Below are 24,961 nucleotides of genomic sequence, written 5' to 3'. Positions count from 1 at the left end.
TGCTTTAATGTGACTTGTTATTAAAAGTGGAAGTGAGGGTCCTGTATCTTGACTTAATTATTAAACAGAAAAGTTGAGCTAGTCTGTTACAAGAATGGAAAGCAGGTTTTAAAATATTCAACTTGTTCCTGAAACAACATAGGCTGTCAATGTTACTGAATGTTTTAGGTAAGCATTCATACCTGATTGATATTCTAAGAAGACTAAATGGACTAAAGTGAAATCATGACTAAAATTCTACCATGCCCGTTTAGTTGAATCACTGTCGGAAAGCGTGTAGCTGTGTTGTCATCCAGGTAGGTACTTACCAGAAACTGGCTCGCTCACTCTTGGGTCAGCTAAGGAGAAATAGCAAAGACAGAGTCAGAGGTTATTAGGTAAGTCCCAGTGTTCCAGTGACATAGTGAAGAAGATGGGTGCTTATAGTTGTTAAGGAATCTTGCAAAACGGTACACTCTTACTAAAGTCCAAATTTGAAAATTGTATATTTTGTTTTGGGAATTGTTCTCCAGTGGAGAATCTCCTCTGCCACGTACTCAGCTGTATCTTTTATATGTGATTTGTGTAGTTAGTAGTCTTCATTGCTGTTCTAGATTTTACTTCCATTTTAAAATCTTCCTCTTTTAGTTTCATTAAAAAAACTATTGATGATAAAATCACCAAGATGCCATGAACTGCATTTGGTGTAAAAAATTATACACTAATGCTGTGAGTACAGATGTATCTCATTAAGGAATTGAAACTTAGGCCAAATTAGAAAATTTCACAGCTCTTCATCATAAAAAACTCACATGAATTCCCTTTCTGGATACTGTGGCTGAGCATCTGATGTTTTGATTCTAGGCACAGATTCTAGGCATAGAAAGGAGCATTCATGCACTATTGAGTATAGACTGACTATATGCTTTTTTTCTTTTAAACTGATATGCCTAATGTTTTTCTGACATCAGGATAAATGAGGAAACACCCAAGGGGTGTTTCCTTAAGGGTACCTTCATCAGTTTGCTTTTTCAAATGGATGTTTTTTTTTTAAATCAAATGCTTTACCCAGTGTTTAGCTAGGTTTCAAACAAGCTATGCAAAACATGGTGACCCTTTATATCCTTGTTAGGAATTACTGCTGATGTGATTACCTGATTCAGTACTGAATGCCACCGTGTTGCTGGGTGGGCCTTCACCAAGTGGGTTTTTGGGTTTCACCTGGAACTCATAGCTGTGTAGGGGGGAAAAGAAACAAACAGAAAACAGAAATCATGTTCTTAAGTGGTAGGAAACAAACAATTTTCTTGTCATACCGACATTCTTCCTGATTCTGTTTTGAAATCATCATGACAGTGAATGGACATATGTTCTAGAAGAAGCTTCAGGAAAGAAAAATTCCTTTAATTCTGCTGTTCAAACAGCTTGTCTAATTGTTTTCTAGAAGAAAAGGGTTAAGTTAATAAAAAAGATTGTTGTCTTTTAAAAACTCCAAATTAATAGAAATAGCTGGGCAGGTTGCTAATGGACATACAGGAAAAGAGGTATGTGGTGGACCCGGGCTAATTCCAGTAACAAGGAGCCTCAGTTTCCTTCAAATGTTTAGCTACTTCCTGGGAGCGCAGAATAAATTCCTTTTTATTCCTTATTATCCCAACCCTGGGTATAGCCATAGACTTAGGCAGTGTTCTTCATTGTGGGGTTTGAGCTACCCATGTCAGAATCACATGATAGAGCTACACTGGGGAAAGTTTGTTTAAAGTGCAGACTTCTTGTTCCAGTCTAGCTACTGAATCCCTTTTTGAGGGGTTCCAGAGAGGTATTTATAATAAGTTCCTGAGGTGAATCCTGTGCCCACTGACATTTGAGAACTACTAGATAAGCTATGGGAGCAGATGTACATGAGAATATTTTGTTGCAAGAAGTTCCTGGTTATATCTCCTGGAACTTGGGTCTTCTGTGGATCATAGGAAGCCACGAAATATTCTGAGTAGGGGCATGGTAGTGTCAGCTCATGAAGACTATGGGCACAAAGACACTTTTCTCTCCTTTTATAAACTAGATTTATATGGGCCAGGCCCTTAACCCTTTATGTTAAAAAAACAAAAGACAAAATAAGCCCATATCCCTTGCAGTTATGTTTGATTCTGTCCTTAAGAATTATGCACTAAATTACTATGCAATATTTGACAAACTTCATCCATAGAATACTCAAGCAGAGCAAACCCTTTTAAGTTCAAACAGTAAAGCTATTTGCTGTTTGTCTGAAACGAAGAGTTCCTTTCAGTAGCAGACTTAGCAGGAAAGTAATTTTGAATGTAAAACCAGCTTGAGTCAGCTGATAGAATTGATTGAGTTTCAAAATTGTGAAAGACTTTTGGGAGATAATTCCTGTTTTTAAAAAGTTTGTAATTGACTAAGAGTGCAAAACACAAAAAATACTTTAGAAAAAAGTGAAAAACAGAAGGATGACAGCTCTTAATTTGGTACAGAGGATACCAAGTGAGCAATAACAGAACTTTCTGGGGCTCAAGGAGTCAGATTTTTGACCATTGAGGTACTGCTGGAATCTATAAAGAAGACAGATTCTAGCATTACAATATGAACATTTTTTGAGTGCCTACTATGTACCAGATACTACATAGGAAAAGTAATACACACAAACCCCAAGAGATAATTATTTTCCTATTTTTCAGTTAAGAGCAATGACGCTTTTAACCATTGTACTCTTATTGTCTTTGCTTTTCCAAACTTTGTGATATGGGGATTAAAACATGCAGCATTTTCATTTATTTATTTAAAAATTTTTTAACATCTTTATTGGAGTATAATTGCTTTACAATGTTGTGTTAGTTTCTGCTTTATAGCAAAGTGAATCAGCTATACATATACATACATCCCCATATCCCCTCTGCATCTTTATTCCTGTCCTGCCCCTAAGTTCTTCAGAACCTTTCTTTTTTAGATTCCATATATATGTGTTAGCATATGGTATTTGTTGTTCTGTTTGAGTTACTTCACTTTGTATGACAGGCTAGGTCTGCGTCTTTATTCCTGTCCTGCCCCTAAGTTCTTCAGAACCTTTTTTTTTTTAAGATTCCATATATATGTGTTAGCATATGGTATTTGTTGTTCTTTTTCTGAGTTACTTAACTCTGTATGACAGACTAGGTCCATCTACCTCACTACAAATAACTCAATTTCGTTTCTTTTTAGGGTTCAGTAATATTCCATTGTATATATGTGCCACATCTTCTTTATCCATTCATATGTCGATGGACACTTAGGTTGCTTCCATGTCCTGGCTATTGTAAATAGTGCTGCAGTGAATATTGTGGTACATGACTTTTTGAATTATGGTTTTCTCAGGGTATATGCCCATTAGTGGGACTGTTAGGTTGTATGGTAGTTCTGTTTTTAGTTTTTTAAGGAACCTCCATACTGTTCTCCATAGTGGCTGTATCAGTTTACATTCCCACCAACAGTGCAAGAGGGTTTCTTTTTCCCCATACCCTCTCCAGCATTTATTGCTCATAGTTTTTTTTTTAATTAATTTATTTTTGGCTGTGTTGGGTCTTCGTTTCTGTGCGAGGGCTTTCTCTAGTTGCGGCAAGCGGGGGCCACTCTTCATCGCGGTGCGCAGGCCTCTCACTGTCGTGGCCTCTCTTGTTGCAGAGCACAGGCTCCAGACGCGCAGGCTCAGTAGTTGTGGCTCACGGGCCTAGTTGCTCTGCGGCATGTGGGATCTTCCCAGACCAGGGCTTGAACCCGTCTCCCCTACATTGGCAGGCAGATTCTCAACCACTGCGCCACCAGGGAAGCCCTGTTTGTAGGTTTTTTGATGATGGCCATTCTGACCAGTGTGTGGTGATAACCTCATTGTAGTTTTGATTTGCATTTCCCTAGTGACGTTGAGCATCCTTTCATGTTTATTGGCAGTCTGTATATCTTCTTTGGAGAAATGTCTATTTAGGTCTTCTGCCCATTTTTGGATTGGGTTTTTTTTTTTTTGATATTGAGCTGGATTGGGTTTTTTTTTTTTTGATATTGAGCTGCATGAGCTGCTTGTAAATTTTAGAGATTAATCCTTTGTCAGTTGCTTCATTTGCAAATATTTTCTCCCATTCTGAGGGTTGTCTTTTGGTCTTGTTTATGGTTTCCTTTGCTGTGCAAAAGCTTTTAAGTTTCACTAGGTCCCATTTGTGTATTTTTGTTTTTGTTTCCATTTCTCTAGGAGGTAGGTCAAAAAGGACCTTGCTGTGATTTATGTCATAGAATTAAAACATTCAGCGTTTTTAGAGTGAAAAACTGCACATGAAAGCATTTTGTAAACTAATCAACTGGTAGAAAGTGCCATTATCCTTTGCAGTAAGACTGCTGATATAAAGCCACCCATCTCACTCATTTAAATAAATTGCACATACATGGGGTGCTCTGGCATAGAATATTTTCCACAGCTTAAATTCTAGCTCAGAGGCCTGATGAACTTATTAAAAAAAAAAATGGTGAACTGAAAGTGGAAAAAGAAATCACAGGCACCTGGACTTGGATTCAAGCAGGCAATGCATTCCACACTCCAGGCCATTGCCAAAAAGCTCTGTGCTTTGGCCAAGTCTGATTGCTGAAATTATTTTCATGTCTTTTTATTTCACAGTTATTTACACTTCAGCTATATTTGTAGAATGGCCACAAATATTTATAAGCTACTTTGGGGGATTGTTTTTGGGGTTTTTCCCTACCGTTTTATGATACTTGACAAGTTTTGAAGAAATCATTTTAAATTAATTAACTGCATGAGAACTAAAAGGCACATATTTTTGGCTCATTAAACAGAAATTATATAACAGAATATATTTTAAAAGGCAAAATCTTTCCCAAGAAGCACTTTTTATCACAAGATTTATGACACTGTAGGTAGAAGAGAGTAATGTCTCAGAGAAAATATTGATTATACATAGGGAATAAGCATAGGATTTTAGCTGTGCAAAAATCCCATAGAGGAGAAGAAAGTTATTTAAAATAAAAAGTTCAGAATAAATAAAACTTCAAATAAAATGTTTGGAAAATTAAGGAAATTTTACAAATACTAGAAAAGAAGTTGAAAAATGAGAGAAAATATGGAAATGAGCAGATTTTTTCAGGGAATATAAAACTAGTAGGTTCTAGAAGAGAGAGGAGTGGAAAAGGAGGGTAGAAAATTATCTTAGAAAGTTTTTAAGTGATTTCCCAGAATTGAAAAACATGGGTTTCTAGATTTAAAAGGCCTAATATTTGCCCAGCAAGGTGAAAAAAGAAAAAAGACTAAAGCAAACAAATTGCAAAATTTCAGAGTACTGGGATAAAGACAAGATCTTAAAGGTTTCTGAGAAGAAAATAGGTCCTATTCAAAGGATGCAGAATCAGAATGACGTGACATCTCAGCAGCTCTAGAAGTTAGAAAATAATGGAACAATGCTTTCAAGCGTTCATTTTATCCTACAATCTATGACTAAACAACAGTATCAGAATAAAACAGATATTTTCAGACACGTAAGAACTCAAAAATATTATCTTCCATAACCTTTCTTCAAGATGTGTTTCTCAAGAAATTCCAGAAAGCGAGTAAACAAGGAAGACATGGGATATAGGAATTAGGGGGATTCGACATAGGAGAGAGGCAAAAGATGATGGTGAGGGATTCCAGGAGATGTTGCCATAAACAAACACAGGTAACAAATAGATGACTTGAGCACTTGACCATTTGGAGAAATAGTCAGTCTAGACATATGGATTTAATTAACAGAAGAAATAGCTAAAATAATTGGGAATGAGAGAGGCAGGACTAAGGTGGTAACATAGGAAGCTCCTGAGCTCTCCTCCCCTCACATACACATTGGATGCACAGCTGCACATAGAGCAATTCCCTCTGAAAGAGATCCAGAAACTAGCTGAGCAACTCCTATGCATTGGGGAAATGAAAGAATACCCCCATCAAAATGGGTAGCAAAGGCTGAAACACACTTGACATAAATCCCATCCCTGACACAGCACCATATAATCAGGAGGGAATCCCCAACTCCCAACTTCTTCCTGAGGAGCAAAGGGTTTGTAACCCACATCTGCATCCCAGCTTTTAAGATTCTTACCTCAGGGATGGGTCCCCTAAACACCCAGCTCTGAAAGCCAACTGGGCTTGTGTTTATGAGACCCATAAGGATATAGCAGCAAATCCACTTCTTCACAAGTGCATGAGCATTCACTATGGCAGAGCAAAAGGGCACAATCACCTATCTCAATATTTCTCTGAAAGGTGTGTGTTTATCTGCCAGTGTTTAAAGCTGCAACCTGAGGGTCAGGATTTTAATTTAGCAAGCTCTGGGGGCTATGATCCTCCCTGGAGACCAGGGAAGCCATTGGATGCTCTCCCACCTTCTCTCTCCAGCCTGCTCAAAGTTGCTAGTATCTGCCTGGAAGGAGGTTGTAAACATGTCTGTGCCCTACTTTTTACAGCTTCCATCCAAAGGGATGAGTCCTTGGATCACCTGGCTCTGATAGCCAATGGGTTACTTAGCCATTCATGAGTCCCACAGGACTGTGGCAAAGAAGCAGTTTTTAACTAGCTGCCCCCCAGGGCTCAGCACAGAGGAAGCAGGCAAAAATGCCCATCTTCCTATCTTTCCCTGAGGGGTTTATATGCATCTTTTAAAAGCTGACACCTGAGGGTGAAGCTTTTAGTTTTAGCACATGTTTAGGGGTTGGCTGTGATCCTCCCCAGTGACAGGGAGGTTGGGATACACCTTCCCTGCCCTCTTCCTTCAGCCTGCTACAACAATAAAACCAAGCCACTAGTATTTCCCTGGAAGGGGCTTGTACAAATGGCTGACACCCCAGCTTTTGCAGCTGCTGCCCAAGGAATAGGTCTCCATAATGCCTGTCTCTGAGAGCCAGTGGGCTTGTGTTCACAAATTCCACAGGACTAGCAAACAAAAAGCAGTTTTTAATAGATGTAGGAGCACACTTCCCTACCCTACCTCCCTGCCCTAACTATATCCTGGGCCCAGCAGGCAAAAACAGCCATCTCCTAGTGTTTCCCTTGAGAAATGGAATATTTCCTGCCATATCAGTAAACAGAGGATGTCACAGTCATCAGCAATTGCAGCCCTCCAATGTGAGCCCTGAGGGAACTCAGGAAAGAAAGAATACCTGCCATCTACCAGCCATCAGACTGTAGCCACTTCCTACAGTGAGCCCTGAGGAATCTCAGGATGTAAAAACACTGGCCCCAGATAGCTGAGGTGCATATCAAAGGAATGATTTCAGTAAGCCTAGACTCTTGCATCTTCCCATACAAAGAAAAGCTCTAAATTCCTTAACTTGGGATATCTGGTTTTCTTTAACAGTAATCTTTTGATGTTCTGACTACCTGCTCTTTGTTGCAAAACTATCCTGGTTCCCCCCCTCGCCTCTGCAGTTCTCCCAGGGTTCCTTGAGATGCTGCCTCCCAGGCTTGAAGTCCTAAAAACGCCCACCAAATAAAATATAACGCTCAACTTTTAGGTTGTGAATATTTTTTAAGTCAACACCCTGGAAGCGGCTTAACTACATAATTTCCCACCTGCTGCCTAGGGCCCAGCTTATAATCAGCCTGCATGTAAATGTTGACTGTGTTCCTCCCCTTTGGGACACTCATGAGTTTTGACATACCCCCAACTACCAGGAGCCACTAAGAACAAAGAAAGTTGCTTGGACAATCTTAGAGGTTTGAGAAACAACTATGAGCTCAGGTTGGGCTGATTCAAGAGGTTCATTTCCTACCTGAGACCATTCTATTGAGACTGGGAGAGGCGGCTGTTTTATCTAATGTGCAGAAACCAAACAGAGAATCAAGGAAAATGAAGAAACAAGAATATGTTCCAAACAAAAGAACAAGAAAAATCTCCAGAAACAGATCTTAATGAATGGACAAGTGATTTACCCGATAAAGAGTTCAAAATAAGTCATTAAGATGCTTACCAAGGTCAGGAGAACAATGTGTAAACAAAGTACAAAGGGATAGAAAATATAAAAAAGTGCCAAACCAGAAAACACAGAGTTAAGAATGTAATAATTGACCTAAAAACTTCATTAGAGGAGTTCAACAGCAGACTAGATGAGTGGAAGAAATGGTCAGTGGATGCAAAGATGGGGCAGTGAAATTCATCCAATCAGAGGAGCAATGAAAAAGCCTAAGAGATGTATGGGGCACCATCAAGTGGATCAAGATATGCATTATATGAGTCCCAGAATGAGGAGAGGGAAAGAAAGGGGGCAGAAAGCTTTTTCAAAGAAATAACAGCTGAAAACTTTCCTAACCAGGGTAAAGAAACAGACATCCAGATACAGGAAGGCCAGAGAGTTCCAAATGGAATCCAAAGAGGTCCACATCATGAGACCCACATTAATTTTAAGAGATCCACATTAATGATAATAAAATTGTCAAAAGTTAAAGACAAGGAAAGAATCTTAAAAGCAGCAGGGGAAAAACAACTTGTTATGTACAAGGGAGCTCCCATAGCAATATCAGCAGATTTTTCAGCAGAAACTTTCAGGCCAGAAGGGACCAGCAGATATATTCAAAGTGCTGAAACTAAAAAAAAAAGAAAAAATTCTCAGCAAAGTTGCTCTTCAGAATTGAAGGCGAGATAAAGTTTCCCAGACAAACAAAAGCTGAAAGAGTTCATCACCACTACATCAGCCTTACAAGAAATGTTAAAGAGAGTTCTTCAAACAGAAACAAAAGGATGCTAATTAGTAACAGGAAAACAAGAAAGTATAAAACTCAATGGTAAAAGTAAATACACAGTTACATTCAGAATACTCTAATGTTGAAATTGTCATGGGTAAATCACTAACTCTAATATGAGAGTTAAAAGACAAAAATATTACAATAACTATAATAATTTGTTAATGGGTATACAGTGTAAAAATGTAAATTGTGGGGCTTCCCTGGTGGCACAGTGGTTGAGAGTCCGCCTGCTGTAGCAGGGGACACGGGTTCATGCCCCGGTCCAGGAGGATCCCACATGCCGCAGAGCGGCTGGGCCCGTGAGCCATGGCTGCTGAGCCTGCGCATCCGGAGCCTGTGCTCCGCAACAGGAGAGGCCACAACAGTGAGAGGCCCGTGTACCGCAAAGAAAAAAAAAAAAAAAAAAAGTAAATTGTGGCATAAAAACAAAACGTGGAGAGAAGAGTGTAAAAAAGTAGAGCTTTTGTGTGTTTGAAGTTGTCATCAACTTAAAATAGACATATGACGTTTTATGTAAACCTCATGGTAACTACAAAGTAATAACCAATGATCGATATACACACACAAAAAAGAGAATGGAATCACAGCATAACACTACAGAAATTCATCAAATCACAAAGGAAGAGAGGAAGAGAGGAACAAAGGAATTATAAAACAACCAGAAAATAATGAAAAAAATAGCAATAGTAAGTCCATATCTATCAGTAATTATTTTAAATGTAAATGGACCAAACTCTAATTAAAAGACATAGAGTGGCTGAATGGATTAAAAAACCAAGACCCATCTAATTCTCCTAAAAGAGACTGACTTCAGCTTTAAGGACACACATAGACTGAAAGAGAAGGGATGGAAAAGATATTCCATGCAAATGGAAACGAAAAGACAGCAGGGATACCTATATTTATAAAAGACAAAATAGACTTTAAGCCAAAGATTGTGATAGGACACAAAGAAGGTCATTATATAATGATAAAGGGGTCAGTTCATCAAGAGGATATAACATCTGTAAACATGTACACAACATAGGAGGACCTTAGTATATAAAGCAAATATTAACAGATCTGCGGAAGAAATAGCACTACAGTAATAGCAGGGAACTTCAATGCCATGCTTTCAACAATGTATATATAGAACACCCATACAGAAAATTAATAAGGAGACACTGGACTTAACATAATGTTAAAGCAGATGGATCTAAAGGACATATAAAGAACATTCCATCCAACAGCAACAGAATACACTTTCTTCTGAAGAGCACATGAAACTTTCTTCAGGATAAGTCATCTGTTAGGCTGCAAAACAAGCCTTAATAAATTTAAGAAAATGGAAATCATATAAAGTGTATTTTCTAACCACAATGGTAAGAAAATAGAAATCAGTTAAAAGAAGAAATTGGAAATTTCACAAATATGTGGAGTAATGCTACTCCATGCTACTGAACAACGAATGGGTCAAAGAAAAAAAATCAAGAGTAATCAAAATATATCTTGAGGCAAAGGAAAATGAAAAGACAACATACCAAAATTTTGGAATGCCTCAAAAGCAATTCCAAGAGGGAAATTTATAGAAATAAATGCCTACATTGAGAAAAAGAAAGATATCAAATAAGCAACCTAATTTTACACCTCAAGGAATAAGAAAAAGAAGAAAAAACTAAGCCCAAAGTTAGTAGAAGGAAGGAAATAACAAAGATCAGAGCAGAAGTAAAAGAAATAGGGACCAAAAAACAATACAAAAGATCAACAAAACTAAGAGCTGGTTTTTCATAAAGATAAATAAAACTGACAAACCTTTAGCTACAGTAACTAAGAAAAAGAACTCAAATAAAATTAGAAAATCAGAAATAAAAGGAGACATTACAACTGGTGCTACAGAAATACAAGGGATCATAAGAGACTACTATGAACAATTATACACCAACAGATTGGATAACCTAGAAAAATGTATAAATTCTTAGAAACATACAACCTACCAAGACTAAATCATGAAGAAATAGATAATTTGAATAGACTAATTACTAGGAAGGAGATTGAGTCAGTAATCAAAAACTTCCCAACAAACAAAAGCACAGGACCAGATGGGTTTACCAGTGAATTCTAGCAAACATTTAAAGAAGAATTAACACCAATCCTTCTCAAAGTCTTCCTATAGATTGAAGGGGAGGGGGGAACTCCCAAACTCATTTTCTGTGGCCAGCATTACGCTGATACCAAAGCAGACAAAGACACTACAAGAAAAGAAAATTATAATCCAATATTCCTGATGAAACATAGATGCAAAAATCCTCAACAAAATATTAGCAAACTGAGTTCAACAATACATTAGAAGGATCATAAACCATGATCAAGTGGGATTCATTCCAAGAATGCAAAGATGGTTCAACAGCCACAAATCAATCAATGTGATATACCATATTAACAAAATGAGGAATAAAAATCTATATAACCTATATGAACTCAATAGATTCAGAAAAAGCATTTGACAAAATTCAGCATTCTTTCTCGATAAAAACTCAACAAACTTGGTACAGAGGAAATGTACCTCAACATAATAAAGGCTTATATGACAAGCCCATTGAGCTAACATCATACTCAATGATGAAATGCTGGAAGCTTTTCCTCTAAGATCAGGAACAAGACAAGAATGCACACTCTCACCACTTTTATTCAACATAGCACTGGAAGCTATTAGTCAAGTGAAGGAAATTAAAAGATGCCCAGATTGGAAAGGAAGAAGTAAAACTTCTGTTTGCAGATGATGACATGACATTATATATAGAAAACCCTAAACGCTCCACCAAAAAGCTGCTAGAACTAATACATTTGGTAAAGTTGCAGGATACAATATTAATATATAGAAATCTGTTGGTTTTCTATATACCGAAAACAAACTATCAGAAAGAGAAATTAAGCAAACAATTTACATTTACAATAGCCTCAACATTTACAATAGCCTCGAAAATAATAAAATAGGAATAATTTTGAGATGAAAGATCTGTACACTAAAACCTTTAAGACACTGATGAAAGAAATTGAAGAAACAACAAATAAAATGAAAGATATTCCACATTCATGTATTGAAAGGATTAATATTGTTAAACTGTCAGTACTACCCCAAGTGATCTACAGTTTCAATGCAATCCATATCAAAATTCCAATGGCATTTTTCACAGAAATAGAAAAAACATTTCTAAGACTCATATGGAATCACAAAAGACCCTAAGTAGGCAAAGCTGGAGGCCTCACATGTCCTGATTTCAGACTATATTACAAAGCAATAATAATCAAAACAGTATGGTATGGGCATAAAAAAAAGACACATAGATCAATGGAACAGAATAGAGAGCCCATACATAAACCTACATGTATATGGTCAATTAATTTATGACAAAGGAGCCAAGGATTCACAATGGGGAAAGGCTAGTCCCTTGAATAAATGGTGTTGGGAAAACTGGATAGCCACATGCAAAAGAATGAAGCTGGACTCCTATTGTATACCATACCTAAAAATCAACTCAAAATGGTTCAAAGACTTGAACACGAAACCTGAAATCATAAAACTCCTCAAAGAAAAAATAGGTGATAAGCTCCTTGATATCAGTCTTGGCAATAATTTTTGGATCTGACTCCAAAAGCAAAGGCAACAAAAGCAAAAATAAATAAGTGGGACTACATCAAACTGAAAATCTTCTGCACAGCAAAAGGAAACATCAACAAAATGAAAAGGCAACCTATAGAATGGGAGAAAATATTTGCAAATCATATATCTGATAAGTGGTTAATATCCAAAATATATAAAGAACTCACAGAACTCAATAGCAAAAAAGCAAATAACCCAATTAAGAAATGGGCAAAGGACCTGAAAAGACACTTTTCAAAAGAAGACATACAAATAGCCAATAGGTACATGAAAGAATGCTCAACATCATTAATCATCAGAGAAATGGAAATCAAAACCCCAATGAGATATTACCTCACACCTGTTAGGATGTCTATTATCTAAAAGAAGAGATAGCAAATGCTGGTGAGGATGTGGAGTAAAGGGAACCCTTGTGCACTGCTGGTAGGAATGTAAGCTGGTACAGTCACTCTGGGGAACAATATGGAGGTTCCTCAAGAAATTAAAAATAGAACTACCATATGACCCAGTAATCCCACCTCTGGGTGTATATCCAAGGAAATGAAATCATTATCTTGAAAAGATATCTGTACTCCTATGTTCATAGCAGCATTATTCACTCTAGGCAAGGTATGGAAACAACTTAAGTGTCCATTGACAGAAGAATCGATAAAGAAATTATGATGTGTATACACACACACACACACACACACACACATACATACAGTTGACCCTTGAACAATATGGGGGGTTACAGGTGCCAACCCCCCAAACAGGTGAAAATCTGAGTATTGCTATCTCTGCCTCAAAAATGGAGGAATTGATAAATGACTCACCCAAGGGCAAGAAGCTGAAATAGTTTGGATAGAATCAGGACTCAAACCCTAATTCTTTTGATTCTGCATATTATGATCTCTAATCAAACACAAACTTTAGTCAAAGATCTGTAAAATGAAAATACAGGTACTGTATTTATTGAAAAAAATCCACATGTAAGTGGACCTATGCAGTTCAAACCTATGTTGTTCAAGGGTCAACTGTATGTATGTATGTATGTGTATACACACACACACAACGGAGTGTTATTCAGCCTTAAAAATGAAGTAAATCCTGTCATTTGCAATAACATGAATGAAACTGGAGGGCATTATGCTAAGTGAAATAAGCCAGGCAGAGAAAGACAGAGTTCATGGTATCACTTATATGTGGATCTTTAAAAAAAAACGTCAAACTCATAGAAACGGAGAGAGTAGAAAAGTGACTGCAAGGGCTGGGGTAAATAGACGTTGGTAAAAGGGTACCAACTTCAGTTGTAAGATGAATAGGATCTGAGGAGCTAATGAATAACATGGTGACTATAGTTGAAACACTGTACTGTATAACTGAAATTTGCCAAGAGATTATAATTTAAATGTTCTCACCAATTAAAAAATAGTAAATATATGATGTAATAGATATATTAATTAATTCAGGGGGAATCCTTTCATAATATATATCAAGTCACGTTGTATGCTTTAAGTATCTTATAATTTTTTCATCAATTATACCTTAATAAAGCTGAAGAAAAGAACAAAATTATTGAAAATTGTTGCTTCTGGCAAATAGAATTTAGGAATAGGAACGAACTGCTTTGTAGTATTTGAGCTTTAAAACCATGTACATGTTCTTCTGATAAAAATGAAAATTAAATTTAAAAAGCTATTTCTAAGACCTGCTTCATCAAAATGAATATCTAAGTGGAGTACAGTCCAGGTGACAGCTGCAGTCAAGCCTTTGGGCCTTGTAGAGGACAAGCCAAATGAATAACACCCCTGGCAGAAGCCATGCCTGGTTTTGCCCAGATAGGTATGGATCCAAACAAAAACAATTTTCCCGGCTGCCCTATCAGAAAGCAGCATGGCTCTGTGGTTAAGGCCATGGGTTTTGGAGCCAGAAAGAGTTGGGTTCACAGCTGCACTAATGTGTAACTTTAAGGTAAGTAACTTAACCTCTCTGAGCCTCAATTTCCTCAAGTATAAAGATGAGGATAATAATGGTATTTGTGAGGATACTATCAATTATAGTAATTATAACCTCATAAGGGTATAAAAGTATCTGTGAGTTTCTTATGAGGATTAAATGAGATGATACATGTAAAAGCAAGGTACCAGGCACATAGTAAGTCATTATAAATATTCTCTAGTATTATATCTCTAAAGAATGTTTTTAAAGGTGCTTCTATTCTTGGGGAATTTGACACACACTGCCATAGAACTCTCACGGCAGAACTGTTCTATGTCCACATACTTGCTTTTGTGTTTGTAAAGGTTATAAGAAGGGCATCTGTAGTTCACGGGCAAAACTGACAGAGATAGGGAAGCTCCAACCTGTGGGATCTAACCTGAGGTAAACCTCCAGGTCTGGTTAGGGCAGACACTTCTCCCCGCCTCCCCTTCCTTTGCTCCTCTCTATAACGATTTTCCTCTATTTTTACCCATAACATACAGCTGAAGTATAGTTTTCATTAGTTGATAAACAAAAGCTCATAAACCTCAGGCAACCACTTTTTATATAGAAAGTGCCGCCCCCCTGCCCGCCCCGTAGCTCTTTGTTGGTTTGAATTGTTTTGTTAGCTGATTGGCCCCTAGTGTCATCTTGAAATATTTGGGCCCCATTCAGGTTGGGTTTCAGTCAGAGGGAAAGAAAGGGAAGAGGGGAAAAAGAAAAAAAAAAAAAGAGTAAGGAGCAGTGGAATAGGGAAATCAAATCAGTCAGTTCTCCAAGGACACTGCAGGGTTATGGAAAGCATTTCTGGATACCTGCCATGTGCAGGCATTGTGCTGGCCTGGGAATACAGATGAGAAGCAAAGGGCAGAGCTGCGGAGATACTTCGAGGACAAAATAAGCCTAAATCGGACAGAAGGGAGAGGAGCCAGGCATCAGCAGGCATCAGGGATCATTAATTAGCTGCCCAGTAGGTCCTTAGGGACATTTCTTTTCTCTCCCATTTCTGTGGGGGGACACACAAATCCCAGATCTGGGCTGCACTCTAATTCTGTAGTGTTGCTATGAGTATCTCGCACCCCCTCCCTAGATACTGAGGAGCTCAAAGTGAAAAGGAATAAAAAGCAGCCGCATAGCACAGGGAGATCAGCTCGATGCTATGACCACCTAGAGGGGTGGGATACGGAGGGTGGGAGGGAGACGCAAGAGGGAGGGGTTATGGGGACATATGTATACATAGAGATGATTCACTTTGTTATACAGCAGAAACTAACACAACAGTGTAAAGCAATTATACTCCAATAAAGATGTTAAGGGGCTTCCCTGGTGGCGCAGTGGTTGAGAGTCCGCCTGCCGATGCAGGGGACACGGGTTCGTGCCCCGGTCCAGGAAGATCCCACATGCCGCGGAGCGGCTGGGCCCGTGAGCCATGGCCGCTGAGCCTGCGCGTCCGGAGCCTGTGCTCCGCAACGGGAGAGGCCACAACAGTGAGAGGCCCGCGTACCGCAAAAAAAAAAAAAAAAAAAAAAAAGATGTTAAAAAAAAAAGAATATGGCAATATGAAAAGAAGAATTGCTCTTTTTAGAGACTAGTGGAGTTCCGTGCTCTTAGCTGTTCTTCTGCCTGATGAAAAGTTGCAAACCTGAGCAATCAACTCAATTTCTTCCTTCTTTAATGAGGAAGCAATTATTCTTCTGCTGCTCAGACCTACAGTAAAACCAAATAAAATGCCCAATGCTCTGGCAGCTTATTTTATTCCTTTCTACAAAGCCGAGGAGAAGAGATATTGTAAGTTAATACAGACTGCAGAGACCAGAATTTCACAAAAACCATATGAATAAGGGCATAATGGCCATTCCACATACCTGGTTTGTTCAATCAGATTTACAGTATACAAGAAGTTGCTGCCTCTATTCCAGTTTATTTTTAGTGCCAAGGTTTTATTAAGTCAAACAACATAAACCAACGGTCCCAAACTATCTTTGCTGTCAGCTACAGGAAACTTTGGTAGGTTTTAGTCTCAGAGGAAGAACTGTTCTCCAGAATCCTCCCAAACCACAGATGACAGTTGAAGTACTTGAGCAGGTTAAGTAAACTTGATTTATCTTAATTCTCAGACAGAGTGCCTTTTCCATAGGAAATCGCTAGACCACATGTATGTCTAGCACACAAAGTGGATTCTTCAGTTTTTTAGCCAAGCAAGGAGACACATGGTCTCAAATAATTTGTCTGACAACAAATCACAGACCACAGACATCGATTCAAAGCAAAAATGGTTTATCAGGACAATTCTACTTGCTGTAAGATGGACCTAGGTTTTGGTTTTATTTTCAGTTCCAGTTTTCCCACTGATTCTGTGCATGGCTTCAGATAGCATAAGATTACATCATTTTAGAGCTGGGAGAGATTTCAAGATCAATTAGTCCACACTTTGTGTCCTTTTAAGCAGTGGTGCAACACAGTTTTTTAAGCCATATACTTTATCATTTCTTCCATTCACGGAACTAAATATAATCATAGTGGTCTTTGCAAACAAAGTAGTTGGCTCCGGACAGGAGAGGCTCTTCTTAATATTTTTCTTTTAGTTCAACAAGAGCCACACAATGAGGTTTCATGGGGAAAAAAAATAAGTGGAAAATAAATATTGGAGAGTGGCCTAGATGGGTACTGATTCAGTGGACACTAACATCTCTACATTTTCTTTGTATTTTAGGGGCGGGGGTGAGAGAGGGATCCTCCAAAGAATGTGATAGAGTTGTGCCACAGCCTCTTGCCTCTGTTAACAGATCTCCTGCTTCACCTGACTAAAACAGCTCTGGCTGCCCAAACAGCCCCTCTTCACTGCGTACATCTGTCACCCCAGCTGCAAGAAGCCATCAGCAAGACCGGGCCTGTCCCTGCTGTGCCGCCCTGGGAGCTGCACCCAGGTTCCTCAGGGCAGCCAAGCGGCTCTGTTTTCTAGAGACAGAAGCATCTCACGCCAGGTGTGCAGCTGAACTCTCCCAGCAGCAAGACACCTGCTGGATGGTCCCATACTGTGGGTTATTTTTTGAGCTTCTGCAGAGTAAATAAAACTTGGCTACGTCATTAAAAATGGGCAGGGAGACGGTAGCATCATTGACTGTCTTTTTGATTCTAGAATAGTGTGTGAACACTTAGAATTTTTATTCCCAAAAGCCCTGTAGATCTATTTTCTCTGCCTTGATTCTCCTGGATGTTCTAACACCAAGCTCTACTCTACCTATGTCACTGTGTAACAATTAGCCAGTAATTATCACCTGTTTTTAGAGCTCCTGTTTTTTAGTCAGGACAAATGATGGAAAATGCTACTAAAATAAATTCTTTATATGTGTCTCCTAGAATTAGAAAAAAGCTAGATATTCTTTCAGAAGTTATTATCTTCCACCTTTTCAAACAGGGAATTCCAGAACCTCATGGGGGAATTTTAACAGCTATAATTCAAAGTTTGCTTATTTAGGGAGTTTACTATGTATTTGGACTCAAAATTTTCCTCAAGTAATGAAATGTGACTGAAGTCATTCTTTATAGCTAATAAAAACCACCTGCTAACTGCATCCTGTACATACTTCCTCTTTATTTTACAGGGAGTCTTTTATTAACATTAATCTTGGATCATCGTTGGGGTAGAGAAGATACAATAGAAAGGAACGTTGCCTTAACAACGTAAGACAGTATGAAAAAAGCTTGCATCAAGAGAGCCAACAAACCTACATTGGGGAACTCGTAGTTTTATTATACTTGCTGTAGCCTTGCTGTCAGTAGTAACTTTGAAGACTACTTATATTTCACCTAAGTTGTGCACGTGGATTTCACGTGGAATACTACTGTTCTTTCTTTTCTTGCCGGCTTGCTTCATGCCATCCTATCCCTTACTGTCAAGTTCTTGTCTCAAGTATTCCACGAGGCTTTCTCTCCTCTTCTAAATTGCAGAACCTGGGTGTAAGTCCTACATCAGCATGTTCTTTTATTCTGTGTTATGATGTTTCATGGGTGTTAGTTTTGTTTCCTCAGGTAACTTTAGGCTCAGAAATCTCAAAGTAAATGAAATGATTTGACTTCACTTTATTCTTCCTTGGTTATTTGACTAATAGGGGTTTCAACACATAATTTTAATATTTCAGCTCAAAACATTTCTGCCCATTAGACAGATTAATCTCCATCATACCTCTGAGAGTGCAGAATATATTTACAAGCTCAGTGGGGGCTGGGATCTACTGAACTACTAGACCACCACGAAGTTTCCCATGGCATAGACTAAATAATTTTCATTAGAAAATTTACATCCATGTGTGTTACATTTGTCCCCAGTGTGAGAATGTTCTTTACTTCAAACTACTGATATACAACTTTTAAATCATGACCCATTAGGGACTATCAATATAAAATCCTGGTCAAATCACATTTATGAACATTAACAGTCTTTATATCTGAATGGATTTCATTTAATTGTACCGAACTAAAAATAACATTAAATAAGCCACATACAGACATGCATAGTGGCCCCAACTTTATGCCAAGTTGTAAAACTTGGCATGGAATTCTGATTACAGGGATTCCTAATCTTAGTTTAATACTGCTTTTTCCAAAGACAAATCCAGAAAGGGCTTCCTTTGGGTTTTGCTTGTCTTGGGATAAGGATAGGTTGCAGGGGTCCTCCTTAGAAGGTACACTGATGACAGACAGCAGAGACAAGCAAGACACATAGGAGGAGGGTGGGATAAAGAGGACAAGGCTGTAGCTGAGTCTGAAACAATTACAACCAGAAGCTAGATGTGAACCCCATGACCTGATCGGTCCTGTGATTCCAGAATGAAATCCAGCTCAGCCCAAAGGCACGTTTCTCTTATGTACCTATTTGACCAACTAGGTCAGATGCCAGAATGGTACTCATGAAAGAAATTAACAAAAAGTTCTTTTAGTTAGATTTGTTCTACCAGCTGCTATTCATTATAAGTAGCTCTAGTATCAAAAGTGATTATTCCAACTAAATGAAAGTCAGAATGAAAATGAAAGTCAGAGCAAGGCACTCCCCAGTTGCCATCCTTTAGGATCTCCCCATCACTTGACCATGTTTCTTGATCTGGCGCAGAAGGCCCTCCCTAACTTGGCTTCTGCTTCTCTTGGCTTCTACGGCTTCTGGCCACTTTTCGCCCCTCACACTGGTGAGGGCTTTTCGCTATTAGTATAGCGAATACTAATAGTATAGTATAAAATATAATAATATTTTATAGTAGTATAAAATAATAATGTTAAAGCAGCCCATTATTATCATTCAAAATGGTTATCACTTTTCACCCCTCACACTGGTGAAAACAGCCCGTTATTCACCACACACAACCGTGCCATTTCGGGCCACTGCTCTGACATGTGCTATCCTCCCTGACATTCCTTTCTCTTAACAGTCACTTAGCTGGCTCCAGTCTACTCCTCCTTCAAGCCTCAGCCTAGGGGTCACCTCCCCCAGGAAGTTTTTCCTAATTTCCCCACACTTTGCGACGTGCCGCCCACTCTGGGCTTCTGTCGCCCCTGGTGCAGACTTCTACCAGAACTCTCACCACTTTGTGTAGAATAATCGGTCATTAGCGACCTACTCCACTAGCCTCGAGCTCCTCAAGGGCAGGTACCGTGCTTACTCCTGTTTGTAGGCACAACACCAAGCACAGGGCTGAGCACATTGTTGGCACTCAGTAAATGTTAGCTGAATGCAGACCCCAACCTTTTACCAACAAATCAGGTTTAAAATGTCACTGGCATTATTCTACCTCTGATTATGAGCTAATAGGTGCACTGTGAAATCCGAGAACAGCCTGATTCAGAAAAGGAATACACTGAACATTTAGAAATTGGATGCCCTTCAATGTATTTTCTGTGTACTACACAGCTCACTTTTTCTTAAGTGGAATAAAAAGCAAGAAACTGCAGAGAAAAGCCAAGTTTTGTAAGCCCAAATCCACCTATTAAAAAGTCCAAATTAAATGACCTTTTCTCTTTTACTCTTTCCTTAAAATAAATTATAGGCTCTCTCCCTGTTAATCTTGCTAAGGAAACAGAACCAAGATCATCAAATGGGCTTTTACTGAAATATATGCTTATTTTGGCTAACTTAATACCTTCAAGAAAATTAGCAGTTGCAAAATTCTCCATATTACAACTCAGAGAACTTAAAAGAAGAAAACATACACTGCTGGAAAAGTGTCGTTTTTGCTGTATAGGACTACGGTTTATATACAGCAAACCATCTATAATGAATTAGATACTTCCTTTTCTCCTGAAAAGATTAGAAAAGTCTCCCTGCTGTCAGAGCCCAAAGAGGCTCTTCTGGGTGTCACAATCAATACCCAATTCAATTCAGTCACATGACAATGAAAGATACAAGAAATAAAACATGAAAAAAAAAATCTCTGATGCTGAAGTTCCAGTCTTCACCTCCACTGATCCTTTTCAACACTGAGGAACTTTATCAAGTTATGAAATACTCAATCTGGAAAAACTCCTGATTGTGTGAAAATTGATCTATGTTGCTTGGGATACTATAACTTAAGATGTCAGGGGTGTTTTTGTTTTGTTTTATACTGAAAGTATAGACAGTTTATCAGACAATGTTTTGGAGCTTGAAGGAAGAAATCGATTTTTCACAGAGAGTGAAATTTAGTCCAGAAATGAATTTAGCACATTGGCTTTATCATGGAAATGCTTGGCTGTATCCATTTGAGATTCTCCTTGAGCAATACATTTGATAATTTAGCCACGTAAAACAAAACAACAACAAAAAACCCCTTCCCTACTACATTTCTAGAAATGCCTAAGGCCCTTATTTTTCTTGAAATAATAAAATGAACTGATAAAATATTAGGTATTTTAGATTTAAAAAGGAATCACAAAACTATACAGCAAGATAAACAACCTGGTATCAATGTGTAGTAAGGAATGCCAAGAAAAGTTGTTTATTATTGAACAATTGTTAATATTATATATGTCCATTTTCAAAAATCTATTCTCATTGGTCTATATTAAAAAGACCCAAAAGCAAAGGGTTACTGTGTCTGGGACTAGTCTGTAGCTATACTAAGCATTAACTATTACAAACTTTCACCTACATTTGTCCCATGGCTTTTGTTTCCTTGCCCCCTCCCTTCCAGCATGCCAGGCAACTTCTTCTGTGCTTTCAAATCTAGTTTACACCATCCACACTCCAGTTGTCTCTGGTCTATAGACTTTTCCTCCTCTAAATTTTGGTATTTAATATCAATGTTTGATATTAATGGCCTTCTATCTTTCAATGTTCCCAGCTGTACTGTTAACTTACAAGACCATCTTGTCAGCTCTTGTATCCCCACCAATAACTTGCATATTTGTAAACCATGACTCTAGGGGTATCTAGTGCTGTGTATGGAAAGCCAAAGAATGAAATGCAAACTAGACCCTCCCTTAAGATAGAGAAGGGTGATGTCATTTTACTCCTTTGTTATGATTTTTGCACTCTCAGAATTCACCTGTAATAGCACTGGTGGCTCACCTTGTGTCTGGTTTTAGATTTTCTACTGTGGAGAAGGTTTGATTTGTAGTTTGAATGGACTTGTTCTTCCCACCGAATGACCCATTTTCTCTGGATATAACTTCATATTCTGAAAAGCAAAAAAAGCCAACAGATACTTGTCTTTATGCTCTGGTGGACTGAATGTTCTCGAAGCTAACCGCATAACAGAGTCAACTCTCACAAAAGTGAGCAACAAGATTGCAGGTCTAGAGACGTATTGATCGTACACATTAGCAACTTCCAATTGGGGACTGTCAGAGGATGATGAAGGTCCCAAAGCATTTGGGGAGTTGCTCATTGACCATTTCTGTTTTCTCTTTACCAGAGCAGCAAAGGTCTGGTAACTGTGAAGACTGTTGATGCTCCTATGGTAGCGTTGGTTATGGATAACCTATGATTTTGTTAGGTAAGTCGGATCGTCTGCCATTGCTGGAAAGCCCAGTGTGGCTTTGTTAAAAACATTGTATGAGGAGCGGAGTTTCAGTAGAAGCACATTTCCTGTTCATGGGGCTTCACAATATAGCTGGGAAAAACGTCACTGACTACATGGTACTGCTGCAAAAAACTGAGTTGAAAACCACAGCAGCAAATAACAGTTAATCAAATAATGAACAATGAACTATACTTTTCTATAGTTCATTATTTTGAACTACAGAATGATGGGATTTTGATACCTACTGCTTATGTAAGTTACATAAATTTTGTACATACTGCTAACATATACCCCCTTGATAATTATCTTTGAATTAAAAAAATTATGCCCTTGAAGTCTGCATGGAGATCTGCATAAATTTAACTTAAGGGCAGGTGTCTATGAACTTGTAGGGCTAATCAAAAGAAAGAGACTTTCAGAATAAGAGAATATAATTTACTAATTTACTTTCCCTGCTCTCAGTTGGGGTTCAGTTTAATGCATGTGACAAGATCACACAGAGGGTTAAAAAAATCGAACAAAAAACAACAACCAACCAACCAACAAAACCCTACTCAAACACAGCTTCATCAGTATGAAGAAATACACAAGTGGTGGGCATCAGGGAAAGTGGGAAGGTTGCAAAGGAGCTGGCAAGTTACTGGGGATTTCTGCTGTTAGCACTGAGACCAAAGGTAGGAGATGGATATCGGAAATAAAACTGAAATTATAGAGTAACTCATGGAGACTTATAATCACCAATTTTAATTTGGGAAGGATCTTTACTGGTGAATTTTAAAAAGCCAAAAAGGAGGATCACTTTTTCTGAGTAATTTCCTATGACCATCCTTTTGAAAACTTGAAATTAAACTGGAAGGCAATGGTCATTGTATCAGGACACATTAGTGCAGCTATTAAAGGACTAATGGCCCATATTTAAGATTCCTTCCTCAGACTCTCTGCTCCCAACCTATGTCTCAGCTGGCTTTCTATTCTAAAGGAGTGTGGAAAGAGAGGGAGAGGTAGGATCCCAAATTCAGTTATGTTTGTTTTATATCTTTTCCTCAGCTGTGAAGGGACATTTACTAGAAAAAGATCAGAGTAATTAGAAAGGAAGTAAAATTGATTTTTAAAAAATGGAAACTGCATGACTTAATGGGAAGAGACAGACCAAGCCACTTGCCTGGATCTCAGTCTCAGTTTTACCATCTGTAAAATGTCCATAGTGTCTCTTCATAGTGTTGCTTGTAGGGATTAAAGAAGGAACATATGGAAAGTGCTTAATAGTATTTTGCATGTATTTTGCTCAACAGGTGGTACCTATTATTATTATATCTTTTATCATTCCTTATTATCCCCGAGTTGTGTTTTGAAACTAGGATCACAAAAATTTGAGAGATTCCAATTGGAAAGATTCAAGTGCTGCTTAGTCACCAAAAGAGCAATTTATATGACACTCCAGCTGGTTATCCATGAAAGCAATCACCTTCAAAAAACATCTTTGTTTGGGTCATTCCTCATCGACTGTGTGATATTCTTTGTAATATCACCTTAGCCTTTTAGTATACTTCAACACTTATAGCACATCTTTTCTAATTTTCTTTTGACTCAAGTTTTAAATGTTAATTTAATACTATTTTTGTCCTGAAAGACTGGAGTTTTCAAAATGGATCTAGAAGTTACCTTCATGATTAAAAAGATATTTAGAATTTTTCTCAGAATTCTTGTCTTAGAATGTATATATCTTTCCTTTTTAATGCTTCAAAGTGATAATAGCTTTTCATAAATCCACGAACATTATAAAAATCTACCACCACCAACAAAAAAGTATGTGTCAAATTTCTTATTTTAAATAGGGGATTTAAAAAATAATTTCATTAACAGTAAAGATATAAGAAAATCTACAAAGAACTGACACAATAATTGGTCTGTTTTTTCCCCCTCAGAGGGTTTTATTGCCCTATTATGAGATAATTCACTTAGAACATAATTATTATAAATATTGGGAACATCACTATCTGGTCAATACAGCATGAAAATAACAAATGGTGATACTACTGTTAAGTCTTATACTCACAATAAATTGATAGCAATAAGAATTATTATTATTATAAATTAAAAAACCCTGAAGTTCAAAGAGGCTAATTATAGATCCAAGTTGCATTATCTAGAACACAGTTGGTCTGGGATTTAAATCTATGTCAGCATGCTCTTGATGTATCAGAAAATGACACCTTATAAGTAATTTAAGTTGTCCAAGGACCCAGGCTGTGGCCAATCTCTATGGTGTACCTATTTCTACTTTAGTGTAGAAGGGATATGGAGAAGCATCTGAATTTGGATGCATTTACTAGAGGTGAATACATGCCTATCAATTAAAAGAAAGATTACTGACAGAAGTCAACCTGGGGAATGAAGAATATGTTTCACTCTCTTTTTGTTATCTTTCTTAATTCTTTCTTGAAAAACCATTTCCAGTGACATGAGAATTAATCTCCGTATTATCTGAGTTGCTGGTTTATAAAAGATTACATTTGAAATCAAGTGGTATTTAATGGAACACTAAAAATAAACAAAAATGGAAAAAAATAGAACAGATCATTAGGGCATATGGTCCAACATTAGACTATAGAAATGTAGACTAAG

At 37.9% G+C, this 24,961-nt stretch overlaps 1 protein-coding gene across 1 annotated transcript in view; it reads right to left on the bottom strand.

The window, feature by feature from the left end:
• Window positions 1-24,961, bottom strand: part of ABI3BP (ABI family member 3 binding protein) — a 263,443-nt gene that overhangs the window by 4,561 nt on the left and 233,921 nt on the right. The window contains exons 61-63 of the mRNA XM_060150668.1: window positions 21,883-21,991; window positions 1,134-1,213; window positions 309-338 (exon numbers count right to left, since the gene is read on the bottom strand). Coding sequence (XP_060006651.1) covers window positions 309-338; window positions 1,134-1,213; window positions 21,883-21,991 — 219 coding nt within the window. The remainder of the gene's footprint in view (window positions 1-308; window positions 339-1,133; window positions 1,214-21,882; window positions 21,992-24,961) is intronic.

The sequence above is a fragment of the Lagenorhynchus albirostris genome, chromosome 5 (genome assembly GCF_949774975.1).
Source record: "Lagenorhynchus albirostris chromosome 5, mLagAlb1.1, whole genome shotgun sequence".
NCBI classification, from domain to species: domain Eukaryota; kingdom Metazoa; phylum Chordata; class Mammalia; order Artiodactyla; family Delphinidae; genus Lagenorhynchus; species Lagenorhynchus albirostris.
The sequence above is the reverse complement of the archived record's forward strand: the minus strand, read 5'-3'. Positions and strand labels throughout refer to the sequence as shown.